This window comes from Aristolochia californica, unplaced genomic scaffold (genome assembly GCF_029961685.1).
Source record: "Aristolochia californica isolate CCGP_79_NKW_82.1479 unplaced genomic scaffold, dmAriCali1.0.hap1 SCAF_8, whole genome shotgun sequence".
Classification (NCBI taxonomy): Eukaryota; Viridiplantae; Streptophyta; class Magnoliopsida; order Piperales; family Aristolochiaceae; genus Aristolochia; species Aristolochia californica.
Window position 1 is genome coordinate 14,794,288 of NW_027182279.1, and position 11,229 is coordinate 14,805,516.

The following is an 11,229-nucleotide window of genomic DNA, read 5'->3' on the forward strand; positions in this document are numbered from 1 at the left end:
AATACACTTACTGATGAAAACTATGAACTATGGGGTCCTCCCTAAGTACTTCTTCACCAACCGCTACCACCATCGCTTCAAGTATGTTTTCTGCCTCTTGTTCTTCCTGGATAATTGACTCAGGAGCCTCCGGGCATCTTACATGTAACAAACATCTACTATACTCAGTTTCTCCTTGTCTTTAACATAAATTTGTTACCATTGCTAATGGTTCACAGATTAATGTTAAAGGGCAAGGATCCACTTTTGTTACATCATCACTTCTGCTCACTGATATCTTTTTTGTTCCCACTTTCCCTTTGAATATTTTATCAGTTAGTCAGCTCACCAAACATTTTAATTGCTCTATCACTTTCTCACCCACTTCATGTGTGTTTTAGGATCTTACATCGAAGTGGGTGATTGGTGGATTTTGCGAACAAGGGGGGGAGTGGGGGTTCATCTACCTGGATGTGCCACAAATAAATACTACATCCACCTGTGACACTGAAACCAAGTTATGGTACAACCGGTTGGGACATCCGTCAACCCAATCTCTTCATCATAGTTTTCCTAAAGCAAGGTCGGACCTTCATTGTGAAGCATGTAAAATGCGTAAAACTTAGAGGTCTACATACTCACCTTGTCCAAAAATTAAAGTGTCTCTCCTTTTTCATTAATTCATACTGTATGGGGACCCTTGTGTCTCCAACATTTCACAAGTTAAATATTTTATTGCATATATTGATGACCTCACTCGTACCACTTGGTTATTTTTTTTAAAGAGCGCTCTAAATTACCATTGATATTTAAATCTTTTCATGCAATGGTACTCACTCAGTTTGGGCAGAAAATTAAAGTCCTTCGGTTGGATAATGCCAAAGAATACACATCCAAAGATCTTCACTTGTTTTGTCTTGAAAATGGCATTATTCACTAAACATCATGTGCCTACACCCCTCAAAAAAATGGTGTAGCTGAACAGAAGGACCTTCATATTCACAAGGTAGCTCGTGGATTAATATATGCCATGAAAGTTCCATACTTTTATTGGCCACATGCAGTCCTTACCACATGTTTTCTTATAAACCGGTTACCCTCTTCCGTTCTTGGAAAAAAATTCCCTACTCTCACTTATTAGCTAATGATGATCCTTTTTCACTGCCCTTGAGAGTCTTCGGCTTTCAATGTTTTGTCCATATTTCCTCCCCAAGACACGGTAAACTTAATCCAAAATCTATGAAGGATACTCTCATACACAAAAGGGTTATGTTTTCTATAATCTTATTCTTCAGCATTTACTTGTGTCTAGGGATGTCAAATTCTTTGAAGACTCTCCATATTATTCTAATAATGCTCCTCCAGGTTTATCTTCCATACCAGGTTCTCCTCTGTTATGGTCTCCTACCATGGATCGAGTGATTCAACGATGGGAGAGGTCTTCTTGTAAATCGAGGGTAGAACCAGGATGACGAGACCTTTCTGGTCTACCTATGGTTACAGGTTTGTGAGGAACATGAAATGGAATGGCTAACGTGAGAAAAGAGGAGAGAGGGATTGGCGAGAATGAGGATAACCAGGTTCGTCAAAGGGAGTCTTCACCTTGGGTTCTAGGGGAATGCCGACCCTGGTTCGTTGAAGGAGAATGCAGATCCCTTGTAAATTTTTTCTTGCCTTTCCTTTCTTCTCGATGACCTCTTAAGGCAAAGGCTCGAGCATAGTGTGTAAGATTATTACAATACTGCCCTCGTGCAATCCCTACTTGACATTCATGAATTTAAAAGAACATAGACTACCTAAGGTACTTCAGTACTCCACTGAGTCACTCACTTGGCAGCCTCGTATCTGGATTACTCGTTCTGCTACCAAGTCCACAATATCACTCCCCTCCTGGAAAATGAGGTAGTCTGCAAGCTTGAATGTGTGGTTGACCTGTTGGAATACTGCGGGGTGCGTCTGTGGGAGACCTTTGAACTAACACCTCTCGTCTGTGTGGATTCTGGCGAGCCTACAGAATTTTGAATGGCAAGAGAGATATTTGGCCATCCTCAATGGGTGGGAGAGCAGGAGTGTGGGTGAGGCGCTGCCTGTGAAGTGCTTTAGGAGGGACACATGGAATAGATCATGGATCTTGGCTTCTTGAGGCAATTGGAGCCTATATGTGACTTCCCTGACCCTCTAAGTAATTTTGAATGGCCCAAAATATTTGGGCGAGAGCTTGTGCTTGCATCCAGCTACGGAAGCCTATTTGTAATGTTGGAGTTTGAGCCAAACAAAGTCACCTGTGTTGTACTGAATATCGCGGTGACCCTGGTCATTGTAGTCTTTCATACAAGCTTGGGCTTGGCTGAGGCACTGGCGAATAATGGCCAACAACTGATCTCGATCAATGTGGGCCTTGTCCACTGCATCGACTCTGGTGGAGCCATGATCATATGAAAGGAGGCTGGGAGGGTCTCTGCCATAGACTATACGAAATGGGGTGTCTTGTAAAGCCATGTGGAAAGAGGTGTTGTACGAATATTCTGCCCACAGAATGCAGTCCACCATCTTTTGGGTTTGTCACCAACCAAGCACCAAAAATACATGGCAATGGTATGGTTAAGTACTTCAGTCTGGCCATCAGTTTGCGGGTGATATGCTGAGGAAAAATTGAGTTTAGTGCCGCAGAATTTGAAGAGATCCCGCCAGAATTGACTAGTAAAAAAAACATCCCGATCACTGACAATGGACTCCAGAATGTCCTGTAGGCGCACAATGTGTGTATGGGTGTTCCAATGGAATGAAATGACCATATTTGGATAATCTGTCTACGACCACCAAAATAATAGACTTCCCGAAAGACCTCGGGAGTCCCTCAATAAAATCCATGGATAAGTCCACCCATACCTGAGTGGTAAGCTGGATCGGTTGTAGTACCCCTGCTGGTGATAAATTCTCCGCCTTATTCCTCTGACACACCTGACAAGCAGTTACATAGGAGGGAATGGAGATCTTCATACCAGCCCAATAAAAATCATGGCGAAGCCGCATGAGTGTCTTTTGAATGCCTTCATGGTAGCTTTCACGGTAAGAAGATACCACTGTAGCAATGAGAGGAGAAGAATGGTGCAAATAGTTGTGGCTCTTATAGAGAATGAGGGTGTCAAGAAGGGTCAAATCGGATGGCATGTTGCCAGCTGTAATTTGCTGACTGAGGTCTTGTAGTTCTGATGAGCTCCTATGGGCCTCCTTGATGGTGTCCAAAAGGACTGGCATGGGATGACTGATGGCAGATAATTGTGGTGAGTCTTCTGATCTGCGTGATAGAGCATCCGCTGCTGTAATCAATTTACCTTGTGTTCCACCATAAAGTCAAAGATCAACAATTTACTGATCCACTGCTGCTGAGGTGATGTAGAAATAAGTTGATCTACCAAATATTTCAAACTGTAGTGGTCTGTACTGATAAGAAAATATTGAACGCATAAATAGGGACACCAATGGTGGACTGCCTTTGCTAAGCCAATCAGTTCACGCTCATATGCTGGTAACTTGTGTTGATGTGGTGACAGTTGTCGGCTGAAATAGGCAGTGGGATGGTTGGATTATTGCAGCACTACCGCGATACCACCTTCTGATGCATCACAATCAACCACGAAAGGCTCTTTAAAATTAGGCAATTGTAAGACTGGTGTTGTGGCAAGGGCTGTTTTTAACATTTGGAAAACTGTGCTGGCCTCCTCATGCCAAACAAATGCATTGCAACGTAGCAGGTTGGACAAGGGTGCTGCTATGCTCGCATAGTTGGCAATGAACTTTCTATAATTTATAGCCAAGCCTAAAAAACCCCGTATAGCTGAGAAATTGGTTGGTGGAGGCCACTGTGTAACAGCTGTAATTTTTTTGGGGTCCACTATCACCCTTGACGCTGTAATAATATGCCCCAAATAAACTACTTGTTTTCTCCCAAATGTACACTTAGTCTTCTTTAAATACAGCCGGTGGGATCGAATCAATTGAAAAACCAGTTGTAAATGCTCTACGTGTTGAGGCCAAGACTTACTGAAAATTAGTATGTCATCAAAGAATACTAACACAAATTTGCGGAGATAATTGGTAAATACCTCATTCATTAAAGCCTGAAATGTTGATGGAGCATTGGAGAGACCAAAGGGCATGACCAAAAATTCAAAAGTGGCCTTGATGTGTCTGAAATGCTGTCTTGTGAATATCTGGAGAATACATACGAATCTGATGGTAGCCTGAGCGCAAATCGAGCTTGGTGAAAATTTGTGCTCCATGAAATCCATCCAATAACTCATTCACAACTGGAATAGGGAGCTTGTCTTTGATAGTCTTGGAGTTCAATTCCCTATAATCCATGCAAAATCTCCAAGTGTTGTTTTGTTTCTTGACTAACAAGACCGACGAAGAAAAAGGGGATGTACTTCTTTGGATGAGGCCTTGCTCAAGCATCAATTTGCATTGTTTTTCTATTTCATCTTTTTGGAGATGGGGATATCGATAGGGTTGCACCACAACCACATCAGAACTATCCTTCAGTGAAATTATATGGTCACACTGTCTCAGAGGTGGGAGACCCTTTGGTTGCTGAAAGACCTTGTCATAATCCTCCAAAAAAATTTTTAACTCCGTGGCCGAGGGCTGCTGCTGCTGGAGTACTTGTAAGTGTGGAGGAATTTCAGTCTTACTACCTGGAAAGTGTACTTCTGGCCTGCCATCTCAAAGCTCATGGTCAAGGCTGAGAAATCCCACAAAATGGGCCCCAAAGCTTGCAGCCATTTAATTTCGAGAACCATATCAAATCCTGCTAGTGGTATGATCAGAAATTTTGCCTCAAATGGATAACCTTCAATGGAAAACAACACTGCCTTACTGATCCCATAACTTGGGAAGTTTTTCTCCATTAGCCACTGAAATTGAAGCTGTTGGATGAGGCTACACTGGAAATTGCAATTGCTAAGCCGCTTTGAAGATTATAAAATGATGAGTACTGCCAGGGCCAACCAAACTGAGGAGTGGTTTTTCATTGACGAGGGCATATAGTTGCATTGTTTTGGTGGATTGGAGGCCGGTAATGGTGTGGAGAGAAATTTTAGGTTCGTTTTCTTCCTCTACTGGGTCGGTGTTGTCAAGGGCTTCCTCCTCATCATCCTCTACTTATAACCAAAACAATTTCTGGCATTGATGTCCAAAGGTATATTTTTCATCACAATTATAACATAAGCCTTGGGACCTTCTGTCTTCCTTCTCTACCCTGTTCAATTTTCTGATGAATGCCAGTTGAGATCGACTTGTCTTGGAAGCTTGAGGAGAACTGGAAGGTACTGAGTTGTACCATGGGGTTGCTATATGTGGGGTGCTTGTAGACTGTCTTCCTCCCGGCCATGGAGGTTTGCTTGCCTGGAATTTTTGTTTGGCTTCAAGTGCTCTCGCCCAATTCATTGGTCAACCCAAATCCGTAGGAGCAAGGAGCTCCACTTCTAGACGAAGGGCCTCTGTCAAGCCGGTTGTAAACAAGCTGATTTGCTGGTCCACCCTGACTACCTTGCTAGCCCTAGCCAATTTCTTCTGGAAGGCTTTTTGGTACAGTTCTACCGTGCCGATTTGATGTAGCAACACCAAGTCCCCCAGGGGATTATTTTGAGTCGGACGCCCAAACCGGATGGAGCATAAATCTTTGAATTCCTGCCAATTTAATTCGAGATACGCCAGTTCTATTTGATGACCCCATAGCTGTGCTTTGTTGAGCATGTGGAAGGCGGCCAATCCCACTTTGTCACTGTTAGCAGTTCGTTGGTGAGAAAAAAATTTCTCACACATGTTGAGCCATATCAGTGGGTCCTCTGATCCCTTAAAATTGGGAATTCCAATTTGGTGTATGTCGGGATGGTCCCCCCTCTGGGACTCAAATTCCCCCTTGACACTAGTGGCTCTGTGCGTCCAACATACTGGTACCCCTTCCTGGCCACAGGGTTCCTTTCCCCCTCCCGTGGGTTGGAACTTTGTCCCCAAATTATATCAAATAGTCTATTAGATAAATTGTCAATTTGTAATTGTACCTATTGGGCGACCCTATTGTCCAAAAATGTGACCAAACGCTCTTCGGATTCCTCTTGTCTTGCTGTTGCTCTAGCATCGCTCTGTTCTCTCTCAACATGCATCATTTCTCTGATGTTTGCTATCAACTCGGCATTGTTAGATTATTCTCCCATATTGACCTGCTCTGATACCAAGATGTTATGGTCTCTGACCATGGATTGAGTGATTCGACGATGGGAGAGGTCTTCTTGTAAATCAAGGGTAGAACTAGGATGCCGAGACCTTTTTGGTCTACCTATGGTGACGGGTTTGTGAGGAACACGGAATGGAATGGCTAACGTGAGAGAAGAGGATAGATGGATGATATAGAATGAGGATAACCAGGCTCATCAAAGGGACTCTGCACCTTGGTTTCCAAGGGAATGCTGACCCTGGTTTGTTGAAGGAGACCGCAGATCCCTTGTAACTTTCTTCTTCCCTTTCCTGTCTTCTCGATGACCTCTTAAGGCAAAGGCTCGAGCATATTGTTTAAGATTATTACAATACTACCCTCGCAGGCTCCCTACTTGACATTCATGAATTTAAAAGAACATAAACTGGTTAAGGTACTTCACTACTCCACTGAGTCACTGACTCATCCATGTCATCTCTGGATTACTCATTCTGCTATTGAGTCCACAACATCCTCAACCGGTTGGGCCCCGTGCTATAGAAACAACTCAGCCCCCAAAAACACTGGCTGACTCCACACCTACTGAGTTTTAGGATTCAACTGAGGTTAGTCCATCTTCTCCAGTTATTTTTGTCCCACAATATGATACTCGTCCTATTGAAATTTGGAAAAGAGCCCAGATCGTGCACCATGCCCTCTACTTCTCATCCCATAACTGTTGGAAGATAGGCCCAATCCCACACGACCAAGGAAGACTCACATATCTAAGAGTATTATAAGATGGGCCACACAATCAAGGAAGGCCCACAAGATAGGCCCAAGCACATAAGAAGTAGGACTCACCATGATTACCTCGAGCTGGCATTCTTATCACATAAGTTGGAAGATCAAGAAGGACTCACAAAGACATCTTTAGAGAAGAGTTCTAGTTTGAGTTATGTTTGTCTTTTTTCTATACTGAGTTATTTAATTATGCTTGGACTTATCTTTAAGTGTTAGTGTTTGGGTGTAATTGGAACAGTGGAAGTTTTATTGTAATTGGACTCTACTACCTTCCTCTATTATAAATAGAGGTTCATGTACTTTGATTATAATATGTTAATGAAATCTATGAAGTATTTCTCTTTTCTATAAATTCCATAAGTCTAGGTTCGAACTGCAGCAGCAAGCTTCCACTTCCTACATATTTTATGCTATCAAGAACTAGATTTTAAATGGAGAAATATATATCCAAAGAAATATCTGTAAGTCTATTCTTTTACCTATTCAACCAATTTTTTATCCTAGTTATCTACAAAGAGATATTAATATTTGAAGCAGCAAAGGTCTGATTGAAAAAGAGGTTCTAGCACCAGCAGAAAGCTTCAACCTCCAAGGTATTTTATGCTATAAAGAAAGAGACTTTATATGAAGAACTATATATATAACGAAATATATGTAAGTATATTTTCTTACCTATTTAACCAATTCTCTGTATGATGTTTGTATAAGGAGATATTGATCTTGGAAGAGTCAATAGTCATTTTGGAAAAAAGGAGAAACAGTTAAATTGGGTCCAAGGCATTATCCTAAAAAGACTAGCCACTTAGAAAACCTTTTTTCCCATATAATAAATACAAGATCTTTATACTCACTAATGTATGTGGGACTATCCTTTTAACATTCCCCCTCACGTGTAGGCACGTGGATAATTTTGGTAGAGGCCCTCACATGGTGGCACATGGATAATTTGGGCGGATGCCCACATATGAGAACCTTGCTCAGATACCATGTTAAATTGGGTCCAAGGCCTTATCCTAAAATGATTAGCCACATAGGAAACCTTTTTTTCCCATCTAATAAATACAAAATCTTTATACTCACTAATGTATGTGGGACTATCCTTTTAATAGAAACAATGCTTAGTTCGGCCAGATGAAAGAGACCAAAATCTATTAGATTATTTATCTTCTGATAATTATATTTTATGAAGAGAAGTTATACTTGGATGAAATGTATTTAATTATAGTTTCATAAGGAGAAAATTTTATGTCATTATGATCTATTTTAAAGGATATATTCACATTGGAAGAGTCAAAGGTCATGCAAGTATGTTGTTGCATCGAAAATTTTGAATTTATGCCCATTGTTTTGCAACACTTTTTGAGTTGATATATCATAAAAATTTATTACTTCTCCATGGTATGAGGGATTATTTATACATCTCTATTATTTGGGCTTATTTCTACATCTATGATATTTGGTTCAAGCTGGGATCACTGCCATTACATCCCAGCTTGCAGGGGAGAAGCAGAAAAAGTACAAGAAAGAGGTAATTTATTCCATATGTTGTGGATGAGTTTATGTGACAAAAATATTGAAGAAAGGGGGAGCACAAAAGATGAAGCTTATGCAACTAAGAAAAAATATTTATATCGAATTATGATTATTTCATGGGTCCTTCTACAAGGTTTATTATTTTGTTTCGTGTTATATGTGTTGGAAGATAGTCGTGTAACATTACAGTTGCTGCTATTATGTCTCTTTGGATGAGAGATTATCATTGAAGAATAGGTGGCCTCAGTACCTTTTCTCATACCATAATTTATTTGACTCTCAAAAATATTATGATTGGGACACCATGAGAGTCGGTGCCCGGATAGGGACACCATGACAAATTTAACTCTAAAAAATATCACGGTTGGGATACCATGAGAGTCTATGTCCAGATTGGGAGACCATTATAAATAAACCCACTACCCCCTGTAATGGCTTTTATTACTCCTACCACTTGAGTGTCGTTGTCTTATTGAGGGACACGGTGGTGGACACTTCAGAGCAATGTCGATAGACACACTACCTACAGAAGATGGAGTGTGCCCTACATCCAGCATTAGGATTCGAGTATGGAGCAATGTCTTACCGACTAGGAGTGATTTTTATTCTCACTTATATTATGCTATCAGGGCCTCATGGAATGGCACAACATCGTGAGGGGGAGTGTTGGAAAATGAAGGCATATTGGAAGAAGTGTCATTTTATACAAAAAGATTCTATACATCATTTGTAGCAAGTTAGGAGATCATGTTGTTCTCTCACCCTCAGCTTGAGGGGGAGTGTTGGAAGATAGGCCCAAGCCCACATGACCAAGGGAGGCCCACATATCCTAGAGTATTATAAGATGGATCACACAACCAAGGAAGGCCCACAAGATGGGCCTGAGAACATAGGAAGTAGGACCCACCATGATTACCACAAGCTAGTATCCTAATCACATAAGTTGGAAGATCAAGAAGGACTCACAAAGACATCTTTATCTTATGGTCACGTCTTAGAAGAGTTCTATTTTGAGTTATGTTTGTCTTTTATCTATATTGATTTATTTAATTATGCTAGGACTTATTTTCAAGTGTTAGTGTTTGGGTGTAATTGGTACAAAGGAAGTTTTATTGTAATTGGACTCTACTACCGTCCTCTATTATATATAGAGGTTCATGTACTCTAATTATAATAAGTTAATGAAGTCTATGAAGTATTTATCTTTTCCATAAATTCAACAATAACAAACTTTGTGTTTCATCATTGTCTATCCCCTGTTTGTTGTCAAGTTTTGTCTGCTATTTCTTCCATACCTGTTCCACAATTCTATCAGGAGGCTCCCAAACATCCAAGGTGGAAGGCGGCTATGGATGAAGAAATGCAACCCTTTTATGAAAATCAGACATGGACTATAGTCCCACATCCATTAGATAAGAAACCTTTCAATTGCAAATGGGTGTTTACTGTGAAACACAATTTGGATGGGTTCGTAGCTCAGTTGAAAGCTCGTCTTATTGCTAAAGGCTATATACAATGTTATGACATTAATTATGAAGAAACCTTCTCTCTAGTGGCCAAATTGAATTCGGTACATATGTTATTATCTCTGGCAGCTAACTCTTCCTGGTAGTATCAACTTGATGTAAAAAATGCTTTTATTAATGGGGATATCATGGAGGAAATTTATACGTAGAAACCACCTGAGTATGTGGTTGAGGGGGAGTCCGTATGTTGATTACAAAAAATATCTTTATGGTCTGACATAGTCGCCTTGTGCATGGTTTGAAAATTTTAACCAAGCACTCATATGGGCCGGATTTCACTGATGCTCTCAAGAACACTCTGTATTTATTAAAGACACACCAAAGGGCAAGGTGTTTCTAGCTGTATATGTTGATGACATTATTATAACCGGCAATGATCCCCAGGGCATCCAGAAGACAAAAGAATGGATATGTGCTGAATTCAAGACAAAGGATCTCGGACTGCTCAAATATTTTTTGGGCATTGAAGTACTACAATCCAGACATGGAATCATATTATATCAAAGGAAGTATGTCCTTGACCTACTGGAGGAGACCAGAATGCTGGGATGCAAACCAACAGAAACTCCCATGGACTCGAACACAAAATTAGGTGTAGGTACCGGAGAAGAGGTAGATGTCGGCAAATTTCAAAGATTGGTGGGAAGAGTCATTTACCTCTGCATAATGAGGCCAAATATTTCATATGCAATCAGTGTGGTAAGTCAATATATGCACAATCCACAACTCAACCATTGGCAAGCAGTAGAACGGATATTACGATATCTCAAAGGAGCACTAGGAAGAGGGCTTCTCTACAAAAATCATGGACACTTCAACATCGAAGGTTTTTCAGATGTAGACTAGGCTGGATCGCCGGATGATAGGAAATCTACTTAAGGATATTGTACGATGGTTGGAGGAAACTTGGTTAGATGGAGGAGCAAGAAACATAATGTAGTTGCATGATCTAGTGCAAAAGTAGAGTACAGAGCCATGGCACACACAGTCAATGGACTCCTACGAATCAAATTTCTTCTTACTGAACTGGGATTTTACAAAGAAGCTCCTATGACCCTATATTGCGATAATCAGGCTGCAATACACATAACATCTAATCCAGTCTTCCATGAGAGAATAAATCATATAGAAATAGACTGTCACTTCATACGAGAAAAATTCACTGTAGACATCTTATCTCTTAAGCATGTA

The 11,229-nt window shown here is 40.7% G+C and overlaps 2 protein-coding genes across 2 annotated transcripts; one reads left to right on the plus strand and one right to left on the minus strand.

The window, feature by feature from the left end:
• Window positions 1-5,430: 5,430 nt before the first annotated feature.
• On the minus strand, window positions 5,431-5,805 carry LOC137938310 (uncharacterized). The gene has a single exon (XM_068783289.1). It carries the CDS (start codon window positions 5,803-5,805, stop codon window positions 5,431-5,433), a length of 375 nt encoding a protein of 124 aa, XP_068639390.1.
• Window positions 5,806-10,155: 4,350 nt separating this feature from the next.
• On the plus strand, window positions 10,156-10,884 carry LOC137938311 (uncharacterized mitochondrial protein AtMg00810-like). Its single transcript, XM_068783290.1, has 2 exons — window positions 10,156-10,198; window positions 10,352-10,884. The coding sequence occupies exons 1-2, from the start codon at window positions 10,156-10,158 to the stop codon at window positions 10,882-10,884; spliced, it is 576 nt and encodes a 191-aa protein (XP_068639391.1).
• Window positions 10,885-11,229: the final 345 nt, after the last annotated feature.

Excerpts from the sequence above, each read along its gene's own strand:
- LOC137938310 (XM_068783289.1), bottom strand. The coding sequence starts at position 5,805 with ATGTGTGAGAAATTTTTTTCTCACCAACGAACTGCTAACAGTGACAAA.
- LOC137938311 (XM_068783290.1), top strand. The coding sequence starts at position 10,156 with ATGGGGATATCATGGAGGAAATTTATACGTAGAAACCACCTGA. Across the intron at positions 10,199-10,351 it reads TATACGTAGAAACCACCTGA|ACACACCAAAGGGCAAGGTG; the intron begins GTATGTGGTTGA and ends TATTTATTAAAG.